The sequence below is a fragment of the Vespula pensylvanica genome, chromosome 1 (assembly GCF_014466175.1).
Source record: "Vespula pensylvanica isolate Volc-1 chromosome 1, ASM1446617v1, whole genome shotgun sequence".
Taxonomy (NCBI): Eukaryota; Metazoa; Arthropoda; class Insecta; order Hymenoptera; family Vespidae; genus Vespula; species Vespula pensylvanica.
Window position 1 is genome coordinate 19,286,568 of NC_057685.1, and position 26,367 is coordinate 19,312,934.

Here is a 26,367-nt window from a genome sequence, read left to right on the forward strand (position 1 = left end):
TAATACCGAAGCCGATACGTACAAATGCGAAGGAAGCGAGTCGATCGAAAACGAATCGTTAAATGGATGCACACATTTTTTTCTCATTATTTTCTCATTACGCAATGTAATCGATCTTTGATAACGTTCGAGTCGACTCGTACGTGAAAGAACGAAAATAAAACGTAGACACGTCGGAAGGAGGATAGTACGGGTCACATGGCTGTCTCGAGATCGTAAAGTTTTATTTTATCGATCCTTTACCGTCTATTTCAATCTTCCTAGAAGAGTTCATTGTTTGGCGTATGTCATCTTTCGAAGAGTGGACTCTCTCGCAGCCGACATACCCGAAAGACGTGAAAAATCGACGTTCTTTAAAGGAGGCGTTGGTCCATCGGTCTCTCGACGGAAGAACAGCTGGGGGACCTTCGACTCCCAACTGGCAACACGTAATCGATGTCGACTGACTTTCTCTCTCGTAGGCTGCGCGAGAGAGGAGAGGGAGAGGGGTCCGGAGGCAAGAGGGATGAGGGATGAGGAGGGGTAGGGTAGGGTAGGGAAGGGAAGAGAAGAGAAAGAAGAGAGAATGCACGCACGCATAGCCGTGGCTTTTCGCTCGAACACGGAACGCCACGCTTTCCGCAGCCTCCGCTCTTGGGACCTATCTCGAAATCTTTTCTCTACCTTTCATTTGTTTCCCTTTTCCCGTTTTACAGGCCCACACAACGAAACTTCTATGAAGCGTCTTTACATAGGAAAACGCCTAACGATTTTCGATATAGGTATAACGATATTAATATTCTTCAAAGATAAAATTTCTTTTTACGGTCTCGATATTTTATATAACAAAATATATACGTATACCTACCTACATATATGTATACATATTTTATATACCCAGGACGTTTTTATTTATCGAGCGTACATAGGAAAGCTTAAAGACCGCTCTCGCTTTCCGTCTGGCTCCATTGTTGTCCCGTTCCGTTTCGAGCGCAGAAAAAAGATCGAAATCTATTGAACCGTCTGAAAAGCGGCCCTCTTCTCTCGACGTTCGCTCGCGCTCCCTTTTCTACGTTTCTTCGTCGTCTCCATTCGACCCTCCGCCTTTCGCTTCTCCTACAACCAAGTTCTTCTTTCGATCGAAGACTACCACTCTCTCTCTCTCTCTCTCTCCCTCTCTACCTCCCCCCTCTCTCTCTCTCTTTCTTTTCTTCCCCTTCTCGTGCCACAGACTCCAGACACCAGCAAGGGTGTCGCAAGAAACCTTCCGAACGTAAGAAAAATTTACGTGCTGTATGCACTCGTCTCGCGGCGCATTAGAAAATAAATAACGTTTAAATCGTAGAATGATTCAAAAGCCATCTCCATTAGCTTTCAGACACAAAGGAGAATAATGTTTTATTAAACTCGAGCGATTTCTTTGATCTCGCTTTATTAAAGACAAAAAGGACGTTATATTTCATTAAAAAACGTCCGATCGTCGTCGAAATATAATGACTCAAAGGAGGAAGAGGGGACAAGGTCGAGGACGTCCTAGAGATTGCGAACGCAACGATGCATCTATCCGGGAGAGCGAATTATCGAGATATCGATCGACTATCGCTTAATATCCGGTTACCCGCAAAATCGTGTGGCCTCCCGCAACGGAGAGCATGGCCGAGAGCGTCTCTGACCGAAACCCTCTTCTCGGCGGTTTGTCTGTCTGTCCCTCTCTCTCTCTCTCTCTCTCTCTCTCTCTCTTTCTCTCTCACTCCTACAAAGACTCGTCCCGCGAGCAATGAAAACTCGAATACGTGCATTAGATCGCGCGTTTGTTCGTGATCGTTTAAAGTAACAAACGATCGAATATTAATTATAAAAAAAAAAATTAACCACCATGATGGCGTTTATACGTTAGCAATTTTCAATACGATTAGATCTAAACGAAAATAGAATGCACGCGCTGATAATACGCGTTTGGTAAATTCTCGTCGATACGAGATTAAACGATAAACGCGACGCAAAGAGAAAGGACGATCGTCTGTCGTTATCGAGAGGAGAAGCTTCCCAGTTCGTCGTCGTCTTCGTCGATACGGCTAGAAGCAACTCATTGTCAGACGGCAGCCGACTCAGAGGCCAGCAATGCGGTTCTCCCGCGTTGTTACACCCCGCTCGATCGAAATCGAAAGAAATGTTCTCTCGCACGGTCGCGCGAAAGCGATTCAGCGCCGCGCCAGCGCTACATCGGCTTTGCACACCTTGCCGAGGACGGGAGGGCCGGCTCTTGGGAGCGCTTTTGCAAAGCAACGACAATGATCGCCGTGGAAGGCAACCGGTTGCACGCGCTAAAAATACGCTGGACGCCGAAGAGGAGCCAGATCGGCGCGCCGTCGCGAGAAGGCAACTATTTCCAAAGGTTCAGAGTCCCTTTAACCCCTCCGTCTTATTCATACTCGTCTTATTTTTCACATCTGACAAAGTCGATAACGCATCCGATGTTTTGGAAAACAATCTTCTTCGAAAAGAGAGAGAGAGAGAGATCACGGGGGAAAGGAATGATTCATTTGTTTTGTTGACGACGAGTAGGTCTTGATAACTGATTACCTTCGAGCGAAACTTTGACTAATAACATTTACCTATTTCTCGTTGAGATTTATGATCCGTCCCGACGCGACAAGATTCAATAACGTTTATTAATACAGCGTTTGAGGAGTCTGTACCGTTATGAGTAATAAAGTCCTTTTCGTTTGTCACGATCTTCGTACGTCTTACATCGTACACGTATCTTATCTTCTGACGAAATTCAAATCGTATTGTCGAGCGCGATAATGTTCCTTTGTTTCCCTCGATTTTAGCCGAAGAGAAGAGTCGGGCGGATCGCTTATGCCTGCGCATCGATATCGGAGGATACATCGTCCGGGAACAAAAGGGCTTTTATAGTATCGCCGACGATGCTGCTGGCTGATTCCGAACGGCGAAGCTCGTATTATTTCGCGACTCCGCTCGTGGTTCGTTCGAGAGGAGAGCTCGAGGAAGCATCGACGAGGAGGAGGAAGCCACGGAAACATCGGTACGGCTCGTAACGAGCTTCGAAAACACGATAACTCGGGGGTATTTACGAGCGGGTGAGGAGGTAGGAGCGCGAGAACGCTCGGCAGGTGCTCCCCTGGGCAAAAGGTGGCGTCCCGAGACAGCCTTGAGAGAGAACGAGAGAAAGAGACGCACCACGGGTCGTTGGATCGGACGAGCGAGGAGAAACAAAATCGGCCGCTCGGCTAGTCGCTCGGCTAGTCGCTCGGCTAGTCGCTCGGCTAGTCGCTCGAATCGTGCCTTTGCTCGCTCGACCGAATCCGATCGTGAAATTCAATGAATCTTTCTCTTTTACTCCTTTTTATTATTTCCATCTTATCTTATTTTCTATGTTCCCATTATCTCTTATCGCGTAGTTAATTAGGTGCCGATAATCCGTGTTTTTCGTTTCGTTACTCTTTCGCCATAATTCCTTCGAACGTGTTATCTCGTTCACGAACGAGAGGTACGTTGCGTTTCCAAAAGATCGAACAGGAGTCGTTAGGGAGGAATGGAAAGTCGAAAAGAGATTCGCGAAATGCAGGACGACGGGGAAGCTTACTCGTCGCGCGATCGTAGGTTTGCCTGACGCCAACGCGATGATACCATAAATATTGAATATTTTCATGAAATTTATGTAAACCGATGCGAAACTATAAATCCCATGTATTGCCACGGATACGTAAAAGCAATCGAATATCTCTCCGATAAATATCTAACGCGATGATTCGCCCCCGTATTAGCGTCACGCGTTTTCGAGAAATCACAAAGCGCGAAGCAGCGCGAATCGATGCCCGCTCCAATTTTCGAACGTTGCCCTATAATGCGTTTGTCGTGGCTGCCGACAACGTTGTTGGATTAATTTCATCGAATTTTCAACGATCGGCCGCGGATTTATTTATTCGCGAAATAATTCCGCTTACGATAGACGCTCTCGTCCCGCGTATACGCGAACGTGCGAGCCACGGGTTATCGATTTTCATCTGGACTCGATGCAAATACGTTTCTCATCAAAATAAGAGTCTTTTAGCCTGGGCAGAAAAGGAACGGTTTTACCCAAGAGAGATAAAAGCCGTTGGTTTCAGGGAAAAGTCGAAGGCTGAACGAACGAGCGACCGTACGAAAAGAAAAGAGAATAGAAGAGAAAACGAAGGGTCGTCGGCAGAGAACAATGAGACACGGCTTGCACCTTGGTTCAAGGTCCATCGTCCTTTTCTCTGCATCGTTTTAGCCAAATTCTCAGTTTTCTCTTACTTAACAAAACCGCTAGCCGAACAGGTGTTGCCTGGTCGAACTGGTGACTCGAGAGAAGGCTGGATCGCAGGTATACGCCTTCGCGTATTTTTCCACGACTATCTACGTTCCTAAAAATAACACGAAAACGAACGTATTAGCTTCTAGTCGAATTATCTCATCGAACTCTTCTACCTTAATTTATGCGTTTTTTAACGGAAGGTAAGGAAGATACCGACGTCGAATTAAACGACGATGGATCGATGAAACTTAACTCGGTCGAATCGTCGGACGATTTCGAGTTTTCGATTTACTCCTTCGTCCGTTAACCACGAATCGAAGTAATTCCATTAACTTTCCTCCGAGTTAGGGCTACTATTCCAGAAGAGAGAGAATTTCCACCGCAAATTTGTTAACGCTTTACACGACGCTGAAAATTTGTCGTCGACTTATCGAATCATCGTTATAATCTCGCTTTTAACTTTTTACCTCGGAACGAGAAAGCGGACGCGAGAGACAAAGAAGCGGTAGCGACTCCCGTTGGAAAGAGAGAAAAACGATTCGAGAAAGAAATAATTAACGGAGCGAGAGCTCGGGCTCCTCTTGATATCCGGCAGAGCTTTCCTTTGGGGTACGCTCGACGTTGCGTTTAATTTATGGCTTGATAGGAGGCACGAACGATGCGAGCAAGCTTTACGACCTCAACGATGCATCGCTATTATTCCTACGGAGTCGTAAATTTCCTTCCTGTTGCATTTCCCTCCTCGTCGACGATAGCACGCGAGTTGGATCTTTGCGAGGCTCGCGGGGGGTTGCGAAAGGGAGAATTCGCAAGGATAAAAAAAATAAAAAGGCTTGGTTCGCAGAGTTTGCTCGAGTTTCGTTAGTCAAATCGAATCGTTGAAGATCATATTCGTTGGTGGTGCGATCGAAGGGTATCAGGACGAGTTGCGGGGGTTCGTCGCTCCGGAAGAGAATAGTCGGCGTGGCGCGACGAGACATCGACGAGGTGGTAGCGCCGGGTGCGGCGGGGGTGTTTGGCGACGAGAGTAGGGAAACTTCGCGAACATCGTTGGGCGAAGCGAGTGTCGGAGGGAGGAAGAAGTAGAAGTAGAAGAAGAAGAAGAAGAGGAGGAGGAGGAGGAGCAGGAGGAGGAGGAGCAGGAGGAGGAGGAAGAGGAAGAGGAAGAAGAAGAAGAAGAAGAGGAGGAGGAGGAGAAGGAGGAGGAAGAAGAAGAAGAAAGAGAGGAACATAGGAGGCAGCACAGCGCGCCGTCGGCGCACGCGGCCACCGGAGGTTGACGAGGAGACACGAAGGAACGCGAAGGTGGCCGAACGGGGCCGGCCGGCGGCGAGGTTGGCGGCGAGGTTGCCGGCGAGGCTACGGGCGAGAGCTCGGAGGGGAACGGCGTCGGGACCACGTGACCGTCCCAGCCAATCGGGTGCGTTCAAAACCGGCGTCCGGCACATGGCGACGCGCCGGCTTCGGCATCCGCAGTCGCAGTACGTCGCAGTCAGTCGCAGTGCTAACACGAGCGAGAGGGTAGTTGCACGCGCCTGCCTTCGAGAGGAAAGACCGCGGAGCGAGATCGAGAGCGAGAGAGCGAGCGAGAGAGAGCGAGAGAAAGAAAGAGAGAAGAGTACGAGAGTGCTGCTTTGGTGGGCCGATAGTAGTAGGAAGGAGAAAGAAGCACGGCCGGCTTCGTCGGAAAGAGGGAGAAAGAAGAAAGGCGTGCGTGTAGACGGAGGGAGAGAGACAGAGAGCGCGTCTCTCGGTCTTGTTTGTCAGTAGTGTGCTTCAGTCGCGCGACGACGCTCTCGTACGATTCGAGTCAGCTTCTACGTTTCGCGGTCGCTAAAAGGAGGAAGAAAGAGATAGAGGAACGCGCGCACGCTTTGCTAGAAACGCGCCGATAATCATCGTCATACGACATACGAACGATTTCGATGCGACGAGGAGAAAGAGTTGGAGAAAGACGTTACGCGAATACGTAAAAAAGAAAAAGGATAAACGAACGAACGAATATCGAAGGCGCGTTGCGCACACGACGACGACGACGACGACCGGTAGTTGCAGCCGAGAACGCGAACGAACATTTTTCCCTATCTTTTGGAACGGTCGCACGGTGAATCGTTCGAGTATCACGAGCCATTCCTACTCGCCCGTGCTGCTGTTTTTAGTGCGTTGATCGGAGTAAAAAGTAACTTCTCGTTGCGAACGAACGAGAAACGAACGGGGAGAGAGAGATAGAGGGAGAGAGTCGGACAGAGCGCGGTGATAGCGAACGGAAGAGAAGAGTGGAGAAAGGCAAGGAAAAGAAGGGAGGGAAGACGGACTAGCGCGACTACGACGACGACGACGACTACGACGCTCGTTATTTTTATACGGTGCATCGCTGCTTTTCCCTTCGCTTCCTCTCTTTCGGAGTACGCGCGCGAAACCGTTTTCGAATCTCGTGTCGAGTGAACGCGAACGACAAACGTTTCGATTGGACGGACCAGGGGAGCCGTTCTCAAGATCCGAAAAAAGTGGTGTGTTGGTGCGCGCATCGAGGTGAGCATCGAGTAGAAAATAAAATCGGACATAGGCGTGAGAGACGTTAAGGGAAGAAAGTAAACAGGGAAATTAAGAGGAAACAAAGAGATTTGAAAATGCCGACGAGTCTGTTCAGCGAGATGGATCGCTGTACGAATGGCGGAGGTGCCGGCTCGATCGAGGAACAACGAGCCCTTCAGCTCGCCTTCGAGCTCTCGATGCTCGGGCTCGAAGGCACGCCCGGATGTCCCGGTAGCGGAACCACCACCGTACCCGGTACCAACGCCGATCCCGATCCTCTACAGACGGCACCTAGCAGCGTCTTCGAGGAAGCCCGCTCCAAAAAGAGCCAGAACATGACCGAGTGCGTGCCGGTGCCCAGTAGCGAGCACGTGGCCGAGATCGTCGGCCGACAAGGTGAGCGTACTCTCGATCATTTCTTTTCGATTCTATCGCGCTTCTTTCTTCTTTTTTATTTTTTTCACCCGACGTTCCGCTTCCTCGCAAACTCTTACATCCTCGCGATGGATGAGTCTTTTCCACAGTCGCTTGCCATATCCTCGTCCTATCCGATATATTCTGTATCGGCGATAACCGAGAACAGAGCTCCGTTTGTCGAATAACGAAAGCGTACGCTCGATTGGATATTATTTCCTCTCTCTCTCTCTCTCTCTCTCGTTCTCTAGTGCGCGCGCACGTTTAATCCGCCCTTCATTTTCTTCTCCCGCTCGAAATTGTTCTCGAAAAGAAGAAGAAAATTAGAAATGCTAGAAAATCATGTTATATATTATCTTATGTATGCACTTTGCACACCGCGTCGTGAATTTGCGTTTGCGTCGTCGTACGTCGTCCCTTATCGCTATCTCTCTTTCTCTCTCTCTTTCTTTTATTCCTTCTTTCTCTTCTTTCCTTCGCATTATTTCGCGGTGTATACCGCGACGATAACCAAAGCGTGAGAAGCAATAACTCGGTACTATTTTTACAATCGACCATTAGCGAAACCGTCACGACTCCTCGCCATTTCTAAGCGATTTTGAAACATTGTTTTCGTAGCTGGAAAAGTCCATTTAGAGTCGAAGAGAAAATTAAAAGGAGTAATCCTAAATGAAAGTAGAGCTGACAAAATTCGACGGTCCCGTTCCCTCGAGTCGTTTTCGTTGTAGTCGAGAAATGAAGTCGGAAGACGAAGGAAAAAAGGGAATGTGGAAAAGGGAAACGGAAAATGTGGCTGCACGTCGATATATGCGACGCGATGCGCCATGGACGACGACGGTTCATTGGCCACGAGGAGTCGTCGTAGTGTGGTACGCGCGCTAGAACGCAACGCACCGCGGGAAACTCGATACCGAGTAAACGTCGCCGATTAAAGCCAATTTACGTTCGAACGAGCGAAATTCCCTCGTTCTCCTCGAGAGAGAGAGAGAGAGGGGGTTGGGAGAGGGAGAACTTCCCAACCTTCTCTCTCTTTAACTTTGTCCTAGGTCGTGTTGTTCCTCTCTCTCTCTCTCTCTCTCTCTTTCGCGCGCGTTTTAAACTTTAAACTCGAGGCTTCGAGCGACGAAAATTTCACTCTAGGTAAGATATCTGTGGGAAAGGATGATCGTTTTAGAAAGAAAAAAAAAGAAAGAAAGAAAAAAGAGAGTGCATGGCGAAGGTGCAGGCGCGCGCGCGCGCGCGTGCGCGTTCACGTACAACCTTCACTCGCTTCGCCCTGTCGTAGGTCGCGGATCGTCTCTCTCGACCTTCGAATAAGACGACGAATCGTCGATCCTTTCGTTTCGATTCTTTCTCTTTGTCGATTGTGCATATGTCTCTCTCTCTCGCTCGCTCGCTCTATCATTCTTCTTTATTCTTTATCGTTTATCTCGCTTTTACGTCTCGATCGTAGCCTCGAACGATACACATTGCTCGCGCGTCTCATAAATAAAGAAGTCTCGTGTTCTGCGTCCGCGACGTCCGACGACGCGTCCGAAAGAGAGAGATAGAGAGTCTCAGGCAGTAGCCTTGACGCAGCTCGGTGGCAATGCTTTTGCTCGGCGTTGCCGACTTTACCTCTCTTCTTCTCCGATCCGTTTCAGGATATTTCAGGTTCGCGAGCAGCTCTCTGCTACACGACGCTCTCTTCTTTCTCTTTCTCTCTCTTTATCCTTCGTTCATCGACCGGTGGTGTCCTGTCTCTACCCTACGGTCTTTCCCCAAGGCCGCTTCCGAGAAAGGTGCCAGGTGTAGGTGCGCTTTGTTCGGATCGTACATAACCGTTTATACATAGATACTACGTGACTACATACGTATGTACTTTGGCGAGACGATTTAAAGCATCTTTATCGGATCGTTTCTCCTTTTCTCCCTGTCTCTGTCTCCGTCTCTCTTTTCGTCATTTATAACGAAAATATCGACTGCCTACGATCGTCTCTCCGCAGGTTTTTATCATACTTTCTCTCTCTTACGACGCGTAGGCGCAAACGAAGCGGAAGTATCGATAGAATCAAAGCAATGGCTCTCTCGCTCGCCGTGAATTTACGATCTTGCGATATTTTGCGAAACACGTTCGACGGTCTCGGCGGAGCGTTTTGCTCGAAAGAAAAAGGAAAAAGCGATAAAGACACCGTGGGCAAAATGCATCGAAGAAAGAAAGGCCTGCCCTCTCGGATCGTTGGAACGAGTAAGCGAAGCGAGCTGCGAGATATCGAGTTCGAATCCGAGTTTGAAATTATTTTCCCTTTTATTTCGAGCGTACGATCGTTACCGCGCCGTGTTTGTGTCCTTCGAAAGGATCGTCGAGGACGATCGATGTTGTGAAATCTTGAAACGGTACGTTGAGAACTTCTTCAATGAAAACGAACTTTTCGACCTTTGGGTTTTCTCGGTTTATCGTAGATACGGTCGAGCGATCGATCGATTCCGTTTACTCCGAGACGTCTTGCTCCGTCCTATCGTTCTAGGACGGAAAAGGAAATGGGAGAAGGGACGAGCGTAACGCGATTTATACGACTCGTGTATACTCGCGATTAGAACAGACGGGTGTCTAGTTCTACTAGAAAGCCCGAAGCCGATCGCGCGTGCCGACGATCGATCGACCGACTACGTACGACTACACGCCGATAGAAACCGTTTCAAGAGCCGTCGTCACGGACGATTTAAATCGTATCGCTCGACGCGATGCGTTTATCGGAGTTCGTGCCGCGCTGCGCCTTTGATTTTCTTTATTTTCTTTCGCGAACGTTGAAAGAAGGAAAAGACGAATTTATCTATCCGACGCGTATGTACGAGGAGGTGTCACCGTTTCGATCGATCAGCGCGATAGACGTATCGTTGAAATTATCAATCAAAGCGAGAAGAACGACGTCCGAGGATGAAAAAGCGAACGAACGACGCGAAAGCTCGCTCGAACGTAGGAGGAAGCGGCGTAGGTTACACGCGGGGAGTGCTAATATCGAGCGTGCAATAACATCGTCGTGGATCGTCGTAGCAGGCAGTAGGAACGGTGTCATGCCGATCGCGCTTTAAATTCAGGCCTCGTTGCGATTCGCGTACGTGCTTATCGTCCCTTCCGTTCTCCCTTGGCTCTTTGTACCGCTCTCTCTTTCTCTCGGTACCGTGAGTTGAGAGTCACTGCCACGGTCGTGCGACCGAATCACGCGAGCGAGACGGAGGGAAAGAAGGGGACTTACGACGCTACGTAGCGAGAGTGTGGAACGCGAAGATCGTCTCTCTCTCTCTCTCTCTCTCTCTCTCTCTCTCTCTCTCTCTCTCGTCTCTCTTTCTCTCACGACGTCTTCCTTTTATTTCGGGACGATTACGCGTCACGAAGATGCACCGTGCGCCACGGCTCTCGAAAGATTCGTCCGTTCGAGGACCGAGCGGATTCCTCTTGAACGATTACGTTATCTTACCTCGACGCCTAAACTCTAACATTTAACGAAAGCAACGCTATGAATATCGCTGTTAGGAATCGATGCAAATTTCGATCCTTAAGTATTTTATTCTTCCGGAGACGTTTCGAAACGCGTCGGTACGCGTTAAAGATTCTTCTTCGTATCGCACGCCGCTCGCTTTCTGCTTCTCCTCCTTTTTCTAACAACCGGTTAACGTACCTTCCGGAAAGAACGAACTTTCTCAGCTGGCCGTAGAGGCGCGCGCGCGCAACAGAGAGCACCCTTCTCGCGTCAGCGCCGGGAGAGGAAACCGGGGTTGCGCATTTGCATGCGCAACGCGCACCGAAGCCCGTTTTCTCTCTCTCTCTCTCTCTCTCTCTCTCTCTCTCTCTCTCTCTCTCTATCTCTATCTATCTTTCGAACGGCGCGGCGTATTGTGTCTCGTAGATCGGGACGCGAGCTTTTTTCTCATTCAGTCGCGCGCGAGCGCGCGCATTCTGGCCGCCTCGAAACCAGTTTAACATACCTAGCCATGAATCATTCCCATAACTCGAGAGTCCATGGACTCGCGTGGCCGAATAGCGGCTCCGACTTGTACTCGTATATGTGGCTATAGTTGCATATCTCTCTCTCTCTCTCTCTCTTTGCTTTGTACTTTGCTTTTGCATCTCCGTGCGTCTTTCTTTCTCTCGGAAGTTCGATCGAGCGCGAGAAGATGACAATTTTCTCTTGAACGCGACCGCGTCGATCCAATAACGACGTCTAATGAGTTTGATACGCCGTTCCATTATGAGGATGTAGCTATTTGTTAAGCATTTTCGCTCGATCGTTCTCTCTGTCTTGCTCCGACTCGTATCTCGTATAGTAGTATCTAGCGGAGCGAGAGAGAGAGAGAGAAGGAGTGTGTCGCTCTACTCTCTCTCTCTCTCTCTCTCTCTCTCTCTCTCTCTCTCTCTCTCTCTCTCTCTCGGTCTCGTGGACCGGAAGCTGTAATGAACGCCTCCGTCGACGGACTCTCGTCGCCTCGCGCGTTCGTCGCGTCGTGCTCGACGATGACGTTACTTTGGAAACATCACGGCTGGTTATCCAGGTCGTTAGCTCGTGCACCGCGTGACTCTTCGAGGGACCGAATTGCGAGGGGGAATAAAAAAATTGCTTCGTAATTATAACTTCCACGAATTACGATCTTACGGTTGCGATCTAATTCAAAGTACGATCGAAGTCGACCAAGTAACTCTGTCGGAAAAGGCAACGGATAGAACACGGACAAAGTAAAGGAGGAATACAGTATTCGCGTCGTCGTCGTATCTCTCGGTAAGGTTGACCGTTCTATTTCCAGCATAGAAACGAAGGATGTATGTCGCGTTCCTCTATAGAAGAGAAAGAGCGAAAGAGAGCGTGTCAACGGACCCACGGCGACCCTTCGTCGTCGTTAACGCGACTCCGTGAAAAGCAGAAAAGAAAAGAGAGACCGTTCTACTCCTCCTCTTCCTTTACGGATCTTTTACGACTAGCGTATACGAGGTCAAGGCGTTCGGCCTTCGTGGAGCGCCCTATGAAACTTTTTCTCCTCCCTTTGCCTCTCCCAAACTGCGGAATCTTTCGTCCAAGAAAATTGAAACTCTCGATTCTCGAGTGCTACTTTTTCTATTCGTCGAAAATCGCGATAAAATGCGGCATATGCCGGCGTACGAATTTCTCTTTTTCTCCTTCGCGATCTCGATACGATTCTCGAACGGATAATCGAGTAAAGACGATAAGCAGTAAAAATAGTATTTAATTGGAACGTCGAGTTCTCTCGTATCTCGATCACCTGGCATTTGCTCGACAGATGGACTCTCGTCGACCCTTCGTTTCCCCTCCTCGCGCATTTATAGTGATTCCGAGCTGGTCTCGTCGCGCTATTAGATCGAACTTACGTACGTACGTGCATCGTACATATGTACGATGTAAAGAGACGTTTCTGGACGAACTCGCCATTGTAGTTTCGGAACGGTCGCTTCTTCTCGACCGCAAGATCGACCACGAAACGAAGAACTTCCGGTGTCGTGGAAACGGGCCTCCTTTTGTCGGCTGTCGAGAGAAAGACCGACGACGTTGGAAAGCCGGCAAAAGGCGTCGGTCGTACGTACGCCTTGTTTTCTATATACGTACCTACATACGGGTACGTGCGTTTACGACGAGCCTTCGATTTTGCGGACGACGATGTCGAAACTTGGCGCGCTTTCTCTCGAAGCGAAAGAGGAGGACCCCGTGTCTCGCGTCTCTCGCGCGTATTCTCCGGATTAATCTCGATCGCTTCTCGGGAAAGAAGCATCGCTCGTTAGGCGATTCCTCGTGACTCATCGATGTATCGATATTTTTCCGATCGTAAAAGTATCGTAAATGGTTGAAAGACTCGCTCGTTGGCCAAGGTGATCTATCGGCTTTGAAGAGGAACGATTTCGACTACTACCGTATTTTTCGAGAAGGAAATGAGAGAGAAAGAGAGAGAGAGAGAGAGAGAAAGAGAGAGATCGAATAAGAGGTGGTGGCAGAGAGGGGGTCGAGAAATTGCTGGCAGCGACGGTAGTGCGGTGGTTGCCGATGCCTTTGTTGGCCTCCGAAGCAGCTGCCTACCCACACCGGGCCTCTCTTTCCGTTCTCATGCTCGAAACTCGATCAACGCCCGACCCTCTGCTCCGAGGAGGAGCGAGAAAAAAGAGAAAAATAAAGTGGAGTAAGGTAGAAAGAAGATACGTCGTTTGTACGCGCACGTCCAATAGAGAGACGTCGATGATAAAACCACCGGTTGAGAGAGCCAAACACCGAATATCTTCTCTCCTAAATTCGAATGAGAAACACTGTCGAAAGGCGAACGAGAGCCCCCCGCCTAGCAGATGTTTACAGCGCGCGTTGCTCGAAACGAGCGGTTTTTCTTCTTTTTTATTTATTCTGTCTGCCATGTGCACGGGACTACCCTCGAGAGAGAGAGAGAGAGAGAGAGAGAGAGAGAGAGAGAGAGAGAGAGAAAGAGAGAGAAAGCGAGGAGGTCGCTCGCCTCTCGAACCGCCCTTTCCTTCGAGATCGCGATAAGCCGCCTTTTTCTCGAGGGCTCCACCGGCGAGCGCTCGAAAAATCCTTTCGACTACGAGACGCGAATCGTGGGATCCTTTTCAAGGTATCTCTCCTTTTTCGTACGCTTCCTCTCCTTGCTCGTTCTTCTCCGCTGCATTCTTTTTTGCGTCTGCACTTGACGTCATCGGTGACGTCCGTTCGGTGCATTTGAAAAAGTGATCGATCAAAGTTTAGTCTGATAACTTAGAATCAAAAGGTATCGATATTTAGAATCAAGATCCGCTCGATATTCTCGTTTCTGGGAAAATAATGACGTCCGCTGTGACGGGATCTAAGGAAACCAAATAAATGACGTTAAATCGGTCGCTTTTGCATCTGCTTGCAGGCAGAGCGCGACGACCTTGAATGAAATTATGCTGCACGCGAATTTTATTACATTCTCATTCAAATGACATCCGCCGATACGGCCGTTAAACTTCGACGTAGGTCAGGCGAGCGCGAGTATTATTAATACTCGTCTTCTTCGATTAACCAGCGAGGAAGATGTAACCGAGAGATGCGAGAGAGAGCGCGATCGATCTTCACCCACTATCGTCGCTTTTTCGTGGAAAAAAACAGCGAACGAGGGCGATTCTTCTGCGATCTTCGTCACCGGTGATCACCCTTCTTACCAGGGTAGAAGCGTAATAATCGTCGACGATTTGTATCCTTTCTTCTTACCGACCGACCTGCTTATTAAGCACGAACGATCTCGCCTTTAATCCCTAAAGTAAATCCGAGTCGATGAAAAAGAGAGGAAGCCGAGAAACTTATTTAGGACCCTCTGCGATCTCTCTTTTCTTCTTCTTCTTCTTCTTCTTCTTCTTCTTTTAACATTAGGGATAATTAAGAAGAACCGGCACACGGAGGGATGGGAATTAAATTCTGTCGCGAATCTTGGCATCGGTCCACCGCGGGAGGTAGAGGCCGTTCTTAATCTTTTCACGGGACTCGACTTATCGGAGAGTGTTTGGGCCGCGTGGCCTTTGGTTCAACGGGTGGTTCGATAGATCACGCGAGACAGGATAAGATAGAATTTCGCCCGGATAGGGACGCTCGAGTGGCTCGCGAGGCCCATCGGAAGTGGGAAACGTCTTTGTTTGTTGCATACATCGTACGTGCGTCTACTTTTGCGTGTGTCGTAGTGTATGTCCCTCCTTTCCGTCTCTCTCTCTCTCTCTCTCTCTCTCTCTCTCTCTCTCTCTGCGAAACACGCGAGAGGATATCGAATATCCGAGAGAAAGAGAGAGAGAGATAGAGAGAGAGGGGGAGGAAGAGAGGTAGAAAACGACGCGAGTACTCACGCACCGAGAACGAGCCAAGTGGAGTATGCACGTGTGTCGTGTGTGTAGGTGAACGCGTGCAAAGGGTCCGATCAACCTCCTCGTCCTCTTCTTCCCTCCGCGTTCTCTCGCTCTGTTTCTCTTTTCCACCTCCTCTTCCTTTCCTTTGTCAGACCTCCGTCCTTTTTCTCCCACCATCTCTTCCCTTTTTTATTCTTCTCACTCGGACGCATCTTTGCGTGATAATATCGGCACTATCCGGAGAGTTCGTCTTCCTGACCGATATATAATAATTTCGTAATTGGCCATTGGATCCATTATTGTATCCGAAAATATTGAAGATTTAACGTTTATATATCGAAAAATAGTCGTCGTATTTAAACAATGTCGATAACACGAACGTTATCGAGGTCGTCCCGTCCTTACTCGATTTCTTTCGAATGTATATCGTAGAAATCCAGATACCCTCGGCTTGTCCTCGACTTTTATGAACGGATCGATACCACCGCGTGCTCTTTCGTCCTCGAAATTCATACGCAGATTATACTCCTCGATGTAGAGAAGAGAACGTAGGTGTGTTAAAAGCATCGATTCTCCTTTCCTTCGAGCCTCGGAAACGGGACTATCCCATTTATAAAAGTCGACTCGGGAGAGAAATGATCCCTCATCGAAGGAAAATCGATTACTTCCGGCGAAAGATCGACGGGGACTCGACGGTGATTTTCATCGAACGATTCGCGCGATAGGCGTGAATTTTCTGAGCTGCTGCTTCTTAAGACCGATAGTTCCATTCGAACCGGTTTATCTATACCGCGTATAGAATCTAGTCACTTTCTTATTCGATAGTTACGCTGAAAACGTGCCTTCGAGAAGCTTACTTTCGAAACGGAGTATAATTAATCGCTAATCCATGACTAGTCGTTAAAAAATTGTAATCATTATTTTGGTTAAAGTGCTCGTACGAGATCTCGTTTCGAACGTTCGATTTTCTCCTTTAAATTGATTAAAGGGGAGAAGGGTGTGTTTTCTCATCGATAGTTCTCCCAAGCGAGAGTATCCGATTATTCGAAGACCGCACGAGCCGAGAGGAAGTGGTCCGCGAGTCCGACCACCTACACGCTCTCTCACGTAACTACGTTGGAGCGTGCGGGCGAGCGCTGGATACGTAGTATGCACCTACGCTTATGCGTCTGTGGACGTAGTGTGATATATATATATATAATGCATGTATATATGTCTGTCTGTCTGTATGTATGTATATATGTATGTATGCATGTATGTACGTACGTACGTACGTATAAAGACGTATAAAAGAGGAGAGTTCGTGTGCGGGCTTTTTCTCCCACCGGTGACTCTCTTTCGCTCCATTTGGCCGATCCGCGCCGGCTCCGTGCGCGCTCGACTCGCAACAATGCACCCGACGTGGCACTTCCGTCCACGCCGGAGCCCCGGAGGAAGTTATTCGCTTTTCTTCGCTTCTCTCTCTTTTTCGAGAAACCACAAACTCCCAAACTTTTTTTCTTTCTTTTACGTTTTTCCAACAAAATCTTTCCGTCGTATAATTCACGATATCTAATTATTATTTTAAATAGAATAATAGATAGACGGCGATAAAGAAATTGGATCGTAATGAGTTTCCTTCGATAGAAAAGAAAAAAAAAAAATGGAAAGGAAAAAGAAACAGAATTGATAGTTTGGTGAGAAAAAGTCAAAGGGCTCGAAAGGTTCGATCCTGTTCGACCTTTGTATCCGCAGTAAAGAACGCGGAGTGCACGTAATAGTGCTTTCGTAGTACGTCGAACTGTGACGTAGTCGGCGGTGCGTGTCCTAGGTCAAGATTCAAGACTGCCTGCTATTACTACTGCTTCTACTACCACCACCAGCATCGTATTACTGCTGCTGCTGCTGCTGCTGCTGCTGCTGCTGCTACTACTACACTATTCTACTACTACTACTACACTACTACTACTACTACTACTACTACTACTACTACTACTACTACTTTTACTGGTTCTCTGAGGATGAGAAAAAGAGAACGAATGAGAGAGAGAGAGAGAGAGAGAGAGAGAGAGAGAGAGAGAGAGAGAGAGAGAGAGAGAGAGAGAACCTCGTCCTTTCGCTGGTCGTAGCGTGTGCTCACGCATACATATAGGTTTCGAGAAGCTACAAAATGTTTGCTACGTCTTCTCGTTTACGTCCGTGTACACGCCTTTCGTGCTAGTCGACGAGCGCTAGTCGTGTACGTGCGTATATGTGGGTGGGAAAAGAGAGAGAGAGAGAGAGAGAGAGAGAGAGAGAGAGAGAGAGAGAATTCCTGTCGCGAAACATTCCTTCCTTTTCTTTAATCTCTTCCAATTTTTAGAAAGCTTTTGTTCGAAAAACAAAAGGAAAAAGAATACTATCGCTCTATAAAACATTACTCTTTGTTCGGATAAATTTGTTTGGAGTAATAATTAGTTGAAAAGGATGAACGTGTACGTACGTACAGATGTATATAGAAAGGATACCCGGGTATATACGCGGTTTGGGTTTCCAGGGCATTAAACAAAGCCAGTTCGGGCCACTCGTCCTCTCCGAGTACTCTGGCCGTGCTTCGATTCACTCTCGATCTCGAAGAAGGACACCGTGTCACGAACCTCCTTTGCTCCGTACCGGTTTATCGAAATCGTGCTGCGATCAGGGACACGTGCTTTCCATCTCTCTCTCTCTCTCTCTCTCTCTCCCTCCCTCCCACTCCCTTGCTCTTTCTCCCATCTCTTAAGAATAATACAGATTATCGTTATCGAAGTCACGTCGTTATCCGATATTCCCCTTTCGAAAGAAACGTATATTTTCAAGGTAGTAAGTAAATCGATGTACACTTAGGTTACCAAAGCAATCTCTTTTCTCACTCTCTCCCGAGTAATTGAAAAACCGAGCAAGGTCGGTGGTGTGGCATACCGAAGAAGAGGAAGGGGAAAGACGAAGAAGAAGAAGGAAAAGGATAAAAATGGCGAAGTAGAGGGGAACAGAAGGGTTTATCTGGTCGATTAATCCTCGTTAAGATCGCGCCGTTCGAAGGAACGTGGAACGCGTGGCACGTTTTTCGGATAGCCGGGACGAGCCAAGGTGTTCCTTCGCGCCGAAAGGTGTACCGCAGCGCCGTGAGAAAAAAGAAATTGTTTCTCTCGTGTGCGGCACGTGCTCTCGAAGGTTGCGCCTGCTGCCGAGAAGAGAGTCGAAGGAGGAGCTCGAGGAGAGAGGAGAGGGCGGCAGACACAAGGGAAGGAGGAGGAGGAGATTACACAATCGCAAAAGCCCCGGAAAGGGAAAGCGATGACGGCATGCTCCTGCTCTCTCGCCCATCTTATTACGCTTACTTCTCTTTAACGAGCTCTCGAGCGGGCTAATTTCGACGCGAAATCTCCTTCGATGACCCATTTCTTTCGCTTTTTCCGATACCCTTTTCTTCCCTCGACTTTCCTTTGTCGCGAGCACACGGATTACCCTTCTTTTACTTAATTAAAGAAGTTACCGCGCCGTTTCGAGAAGAGGAAGAGCGCGGATAGCGATCGAGCGGTGCTTCGTCGAGAGAGAGAGAGAGAGAGAGAATCGACCTCACTCGAACAAAACGCTTTTCTTTTTTTCTCTCTTTTTCTTTCTTCTTCCCATGCTCTCCTCGTTGTTCGCATTTCGAGGTCTCTCGGGATGAAATCTCGTTCGCCTTGCTCGTTAACGAACCGGCAATGCACGCGGTGGTATGTATCTCGTCGAAAAGAGGAGGAGGAGGTGGAAGAGGAGGAGGAGGAGGAGGAGGAGTTGGCCTGGCTCGAAGGAGGAAGGCGCGAGCTAACCTCGATTCGTCGCTAATCGTTAGCGAGACACTAAGAGGTGACGTTGAAAGAGACATTAAGAGGACGACGACGTTTTGCGGGTTACGCCACCGCCTTGCTATCTTCGATCCACCATTGATTTGACTTTTTTTATACTTGCTCGAAAAGTTAGTCCGACCGAAAAGAGGAACGACGATTACGTGACGATCCATAGAATATCGCGAGAAGGTCGGCACTCTTTCTTCGAATTTCACTCGAAGCAGCAACGTCCTCGACGACTATGAAGACCCCCGAAAGAACCCGCCGGAAATGATAAATCTTATTTTCTCCTTTTATTCCTTTTTTTCTTTTTATATAGGCCGATCGATAGACCTCGACTCGTATTCTCTCGGCGGTGGGACGCTAGCAGCTTTCCTTCAAATCGTAGGAAAGAGAGAACGGCGAAAAATGTCATTGCACTTGGTCAATTAATCGCGATAATAGTTAATCGAGTCGAAGATACCGCGAGCGAGGAAAACGAATACGAGAACTTTGCTTTCTACGTGTCCTCCTCCCTACCTCTCTCCTCCTCTTTTCTTTCATAGTTCAATGCTTCGCATTCCTATACGTGATTGCCAGCCTTAGCATGCCGCGAGCCGTGCCATCTTCCTTGCGATTCTCGTAAACAAAGGAGTCCGGCGCCGGTCGAACGTGATTAGCGAGGATGATCGATCCACCGTGTAGCTCTTTTCTTCCCTACGGCCGATTGAATTTTTTAACGTCTGAAAATAATTAGATATCCGTCGTCGAAATGTTCGAAAAGGAACAATCGGACGAACGAACGAAGATCATCGAGATCAGTATTATTACTCCGTCGTCGTATTCGATACAAATAATTTTCCCAAGGCTTCTCCATCTTTTTCACACGTTTACGCTTCGAGATATCGCTCAAAGAATCTTGTCGATACGCGACGATTAGCAAACAATGCAACCGAGGAGACTACGAGACTAGACGCGAAAGAAGAGGAGAAAGAAGGAGAAATTTGCGAGACGAGCGGACTCTCACGTACAGTGTTCTCAACCTTCGATCGTAAAGGTCCCATCGTCTCTTTCTTTCGTCCGTGGGCCTGGTTCGCGGGCCTCGTGCGTGTCCGTTCCTTTGTTCGGTCTTTTGAAGAGCCGCCGCTGCCGCTGCCGCCGCCACCGCCGCTGCCGCCGCCACCGCCGCTGCCGCCGCCGCCGCCACCGCCACCGCCGTCTCTCCTCGAAGGAGAGCAGCTCGCCTTGAGACAAAGCGCGCTTCTCTTTCCTCAGCCAAAGACCCTCGGCATCTCTCTCTCTCTCTCTCTCTCTCTCCTTTTCTCCTTCACCTTCTCACTATTATTACGTTTTTGCAATTTATTTGTGTCTGCATCTTTTCGCTTTTTCTCATCTCCTCTCTCTTTCTTTCTCTGGGCCGTGGACAGAGTCGTCGGCCTCCTCCTCCTCTTCCTCCTCCTCCCCCTCCCCTCCCTCCTGCCCCCTCCTTCCTCCCTCCTCCTCCCTCACAGGCCGATCGCAGGTGCATCGCACGGACTTTGGTCCAACGCCTTCGGGGACACGCACCTGCGCACGAGAACGCTCTCGACGCGCTTCTTCGTGTCTATCGGACACGCCATGCCCGATAGAAGGGAGCTGGCCATGAACGTTGTCGACATAATAGTACGCCCAAGATAAGAGACGGAGAGAAGGGGAAAAGTATTCGCCGTTAATTGGGCGAGTTAAGGCGACGAGCTTGCAAGGTGGCCGGAGACGACGTCTGCGTCCTGCGGGACAGGTGCTTGTCTATAATTAAACGAGTTTCGTTTTACTACTACCACTACAATCTTCTTCTCGGTTTCTTTTCCTTTTTTTTTTTTTCTTTTCTTCCTTCCAGTTTCATCCGCTAGGTATCGACGCGTGCCACGTGTTAACTCCTTTTCAACGATTCATCGGATCGTAATTTAGAATATCTGCGTTCTCTCTTCCTCCTCCCGCCTCTCCCTACTCTCTCTCTCTCTCTCTCTATCTCTCCTCCCCTCGTTTCATTACCTACAACTTTATAAATCTAGTTGTACGCGCTTATGTCTGTTATTATTCACGTCTATCAGTAGTATTATTTCATTTTCACTTTCTAATCGTTTCTCCGTTGTTATCTTCGCAACGACGATTTTGCGTGGACGGTCATTCGAAAGAGAAAGCGTTGGTCTATCCTCAGGTATGAAAGTAAAAGAGAAAAGAAGGAAAGAGGACTCATCGGAGTTTTATAAAGTTCTTCGCATAGAATACGATCTTCCTTTTCGACTAGTCGGCAATTTACAGGATCATTTCTTGACAAGGGTCTACCGGACCCTTGTCCTTATAGATTTGACCCCGATCCTAAGAGTATACCTGCGTTTCACAAAGATTTACCAACGTACTTTCTCGTCTTACTCTTCGTTGGTACCACGAGAGCGGTTACGTCTAAAGATAATGGCATCTCTTGCACCTAGTACCTACCTACCATTGGAAATATTCTTTCTCTCTCTCTCTCTCTCTCTCTCTTTTCTATCTTTCTATCTCTAGGAGGGAATCATCGATCCATTAGGAAGCCCTGTAAAACGCGAAACGTTCACGGCTCCCGCTGTTGCCTCGCGAAAGATTTGCTTCGACTCGTCGTCGTTCTCTTCCTCGTCCCTTTAGGCCATTAGCCTCGACATCCTCGAAGATTTACGGCGTCGAGGGTATTTCGTTTAATATAATTTTATGTTTAGAATGTACTTTAGAGAGAGAGAGAGAGAGAGAGAAAATCTACGATGGAATCGTCTGGCTCGATTTTTCAAAGTAGATGGGAGATCGGTTTGGCGTCGAGAACCCGACGATTCCTTCGTCGTAGGAAAGACAAAATGGTGCTGGAATTTATTGGCTGTCTCGTAAGGCTTAATCCGTTCGTCGTAAAGTTTATTCGGCGAAGCCGTTTATACCAAACAGGTGCGATTTTATTCGCGTTTACAGCGCATAAAGTATTAATTGTCTCAAAGTGCTCTTATCATGGGAAGCGATCGACCTCGCTCGTTTTTCGTTCCTTTCGAACGCCGCCGAGTACCGATCGATTTCTCTCATGGATATAAGATAATCGGTCGACTCGATAACGATATTTCAATTTTCTCTAGACGTTCGAACGCGTCTCGATCGTCTTTATTTTCTCGCATAGGAAACAAGTAAATTCTCGATAGAGTTTCCCCAGTAAAAAGTGGGTCGTGTCGTTCGGTCGTTTCTCTCGTGCTCGACTTAACGTGGAATAAGGTTCGACACGGAAGGTGTAGTCGTTTTTATTATCGAGATGCAGCGAGCGATATATAATCGAGAGAAGAGTGGATGGGGGGAAGGTACGGGCAATTACGCGCCGGGATGTGGAGAAAAGACGAGGGTCGGTGTAATTTACGGTAAAACGCCAAGGTAGGAAGGTTTATGAATAATTCGACGTTAAATTAAATTCGCAAAGTCGCACGATTGCTCGCGATGCTTTTACGAGATATACCATTTTTACCTTTTTCTTATTTCGACTGTTAGCGAACTGTTAGTTTCGACGGATATCGAAAAACGCGAAAGGTCTACCGACCGATCGAATCCGTCCGGACGACTCGACGAGTTTATTTTGACAAGATTTCCTATTTTTGCCGTCTATTTTTCTAGTTTTCTCGGATGCGTAAAGCGTACGCGCGCGAGAGAGAAAGAGAGATAGAAAGAAAAGGGTCTTAGGTAGGTCCGGGCCCCTGGTAGTAGGAGCGTTTGCACGCGTATCGCGGCCCGAGATCTCCGCGATGAGTCGAGGCGTCGTTCGTCGAGACTATACTACTTCCTGCCGATGACTGGAGAGGCTTAGAAAGTAAGGGAAAAAATTGGGTGGCGTATTCGCTAAGAGAATCGTTCATTGCCCGTTGGACGATGGAACGGAAGGTGTCCGATCGTGTCTCGAATTCCTAATTACTCGTTCGTTTCTTTCGACGTTCGTCGATTCCTTCGCATCTCGATTTTTCTCAGAAACTTCCTTCGACTCGCTCGAAAGCGCCATTTGTCTTTTATTATCGACGACGTCATCTACCTGGAAAAATGACGACCGACAAACTTTTTTCCAACGATTTACAGCACCTTACCTCGGTTGTCTTTCGTGGTTACTCGCGTGGTACGTGGGTGGTACAAAACTGGCCGCTTTGTCGTCGTTGTCTTCGGGGCCCAAGAAACGAAGCCAAAGTCGGGCTGCGTCTCGCGTTCTTATCTCTGTCAAATAAGAAGGGTCCTTATCACGGGGAGAGAGGAAGAGAGCGGGTATCGCTTTTCTTTTTCGTGTTTTCGTCTCTCTCTCTTTCCCTCTCTCTCTTGAGAGAGAGAGAGAGAGGTGTTCTTTGAGATTTGGTTGAGCACCTCTGCTGCATCGAATCGTTGAACCACGGAGTGGTTCAGTGGCTCCAAGGCCGGCGGAAACCACGGGTGGGATGTGCAGGGCAGAACGGCCCTTCTACCACTGGAATCTTCTCTCTCTCCCGTAGAGCGCACGCCTTTCGTCGTTCTCTTCTTCTTCGTAGCCTTTGGTAGTCTCTCGAGCCAGTGGAACAGAGAAAGAGAGAGATACAAAGAGAGAAAGAGAAAGAGAAGGAGCAGTCGACGACGAAGAAGAACAAGACCAAGACGGCAAACTACGACGAAGAAGAAGAAGAAGAAGAACCCGGATTGGCTCGTGTGGGAGACAAAAATGCGGAGCATACCCTCTCGACGTTCGTTCGAGCAAACGACGAAGACGACGAAGACGACGACGACGACGACGACGACGACGACGACGACGACGACGACGAAGAAGAAGAAGAAGAAGAAGAAGCTGTTTTTTCTCCTCGTTCCACTCTCGGATCATTCCTTTCTTCGCTTTCTCGAATTTGCGAATCGTCGTTGCATCTTTGACCCGTGTACACTGCCAGGATCACGCAGGAGAATAAACGACGGAGAAAGAGAAAGAAGGATGCGTTTCGCGGAACGCGATTCTCTTTCTTTGTCTCTCCCAAGTCCTCTTTTCATTCTATTCCAACCTCTTCTTCGATCGTCTCCGTTCTTCGAAGATTCCTCGCGAATTCTCTCGAGCTCGATGGCACCTGCACCACCGGCGACTTAACGTCTGCGTTCGATAACCTTTGACCTCTTCGAAATACGTAGATATATTTGCAGAATCCGTAAAAGGTAATCCTTTTTACGAATGAACGCAAAGTAAAGATCGGTGACGTAGGACATGCCGACACAGTTTCACATTCAGATCGGAATATCGTATCCGTAAATACGCTATATAATATTATATTGAAAGAAATCGAAAACCTCTCTATTTTCATTAGATGACGCGTCGTTGATTTTACGCATACCTGCGCGAATGCGCGTTCATATACGTACATACATACATATATATATATATATGTGTGTGTGTGTGTATAAATCGATACGTGAGTATTTGTAGAAATATTAGACGAGATAATTACGAAGAAAGGTCGATGAAATTTCCGATCGAACAACTGGAAGAATGATTTTTTATTTTCGCAAAAGAATTTGCAGAAACTAATGGGAAAAGAATCTGAGCGAATCGCCATTCTCTCGATAATGCTCCAAGACTCTACGATACTCAAACGTTGCTCCAGTTTGTTTTCAACCCTCTCGTCGGTCCTATTGCCAAAGTTAATTCTCGTTAGTGGTTTTGAATTAACTTCGTACAAGCAGCGTTTGGTTAGAAATCGATTCGCGACGGACAAGCGATTAGGAATTAGAAATCGGATGTTGGATATTAGTAATCGTTACGTGGGCTGATCGCGACACATAAATGGGCGCCGGCAGGCTGCCGGCATTGGATTGTGTAACATCGTGCAACGAACATACAGTAAGACTTTGTACAAATAAACTCGTAACTCTGTGCGAGAAATTCGTCTCTGTTTTCAAACGTTCCTACAACACTTTCTAGAACGTACTTTTCGTATTTATTAATCCGCCTCTATCGAGTTAATACGTAGATGGAATCGAATTGGAAGCGAATTTAGCGATCGAGAGAGTATATTCGAGCTGCTTCTCGAAACTCCTTCGAGACTCTCTTCACTTCTCACACGAATCGCACGGCGAGATCTCGCGACGAATTTTGCGGGAGGCTGCGACACTCCCCACCTTCTCCATCTTCTCTTCCTCCTGCCTCATCTCCTCTCGCTTGGTATTCTTGGACGATCTATTTACTTCCACTTGGTCCTTCAACCGAGTCTTCTTCCTCCCCAGGAGACGGAGATTTCGTTGGAATATTCTCTCCGGTGGTCCAACAGATAAAATTTACAAACTTTCCTTTTGTTCTTTTATCTCTTTATCCGTTCTTCCTAGAAAAGATCGGATAATATGTTTTTGTCGTCGGAACCGAATCGGATTAATCTCTCGTCGTAGCTTCGAAATGTCATTTGGTCGAGACGGAAGTGAAATTGGGTTAAGACCGCGTTGAACGACCTCGGCCAATAGGTTTGGAAAAATTAAAGAATCGCTTTTTATTGGGTTATTACGTACGATCGTCATAGGTCATAGATAAATTTATCTCGTGATAAAGCAAACAACGTTTCTCTTATCGACAGACGTATCGTAGGACTCGTAATTAATAAACCTTTTATTTATTTATTTATTTATTTATTTATTTATTTACTTTTTTCCTGGAGAAATCATACGACTCGTGATACAAGCGTCACCGTGGGAATAGACACATAGAGCTATACTGTGTACATTTAGAGACGTATGTAGATACGTACGAATATATAGCGTGGTTTTGCGGGGTATATCGTCATAGATAAACTATCGATCGGCTTTACGCGACTGCACGGTTCGCTTAAGTTGCGAGCCAAGAATCGATAGTTGCAATGTAAATATAGAGATAATACATAGTGTCAACGTAAAGAGGAGCACCCATCGTTTTGCCCGTAGATCGTAGAATGTATATCGCCTATTCGCGGAAATCTGCATTTGTCTTGCCTTCCTTTTTACAAAGTGTACCCATTTGATCAAAGCTTTTCCACGAAAGATACTTTCCTATAATCGATACGTAATTATCGACTCGCTCCTTGCTTATACACACACGCATATATTTTTAATTTTTTTTTTTTTTTTTTTCATAAAACGAATCGATCGCCCGATCCTCTATGAAAAAAAGAACGTTTAACGTCTGAATTTCACGCGCGAGATTCACTGGGTCTTTCGCAAGGAATTCAAGGACAAAATACTTCAAGGTTCCGTCTGCAAGACGTCTCGCCACCGTGTGCACTTTCGCGATATTGCAGTCAACTTCGGCCGTCTCCTTTGTCTACTCTTTCCGAGATTGTCCCGTTTCGAAGTAGCCCGCATTTATCTTCGAAAGCGAATAAAACAATTTCGACGATAAAATTTCTCGAAATACACCTCGAGTTCTTTTTCCTCTCGAAAAACGTCGTTTCCCAAGTTTCAACCGAGAGTCGATTCGTAATTTTACTTTTACGTCG

At 47.6% G+C, this 26,367-nt stretch overlaps 1 protein-coding gene across 1 annotated transcript in view; it reads left to right on the top strand.

Annotated features, from left to right (window-relative positions):
- The first annotated feature begins 5,511 nt into the window (after positions 1 to 5,511).
- Positions 5,512 to 26,367, top strand: part of LOC122627313 (RNA-binding protein MEX3D) — a 37,687-nt gene continuing 16,831 nt past the window's right edge. Inside the window, exon 1 of the mRNA XM_043808387.1 lies at positions 5,512 to 7,213. Coding sequence (XP_043664322.1) covers positions 6,913 to 7,213 — 301 coding nt within the window. The 5' untranslated portion in view covers positions 5,512 to 6,912. The remainder of the gene's footprint in view (positions 7,214 to 26,367) is intronic.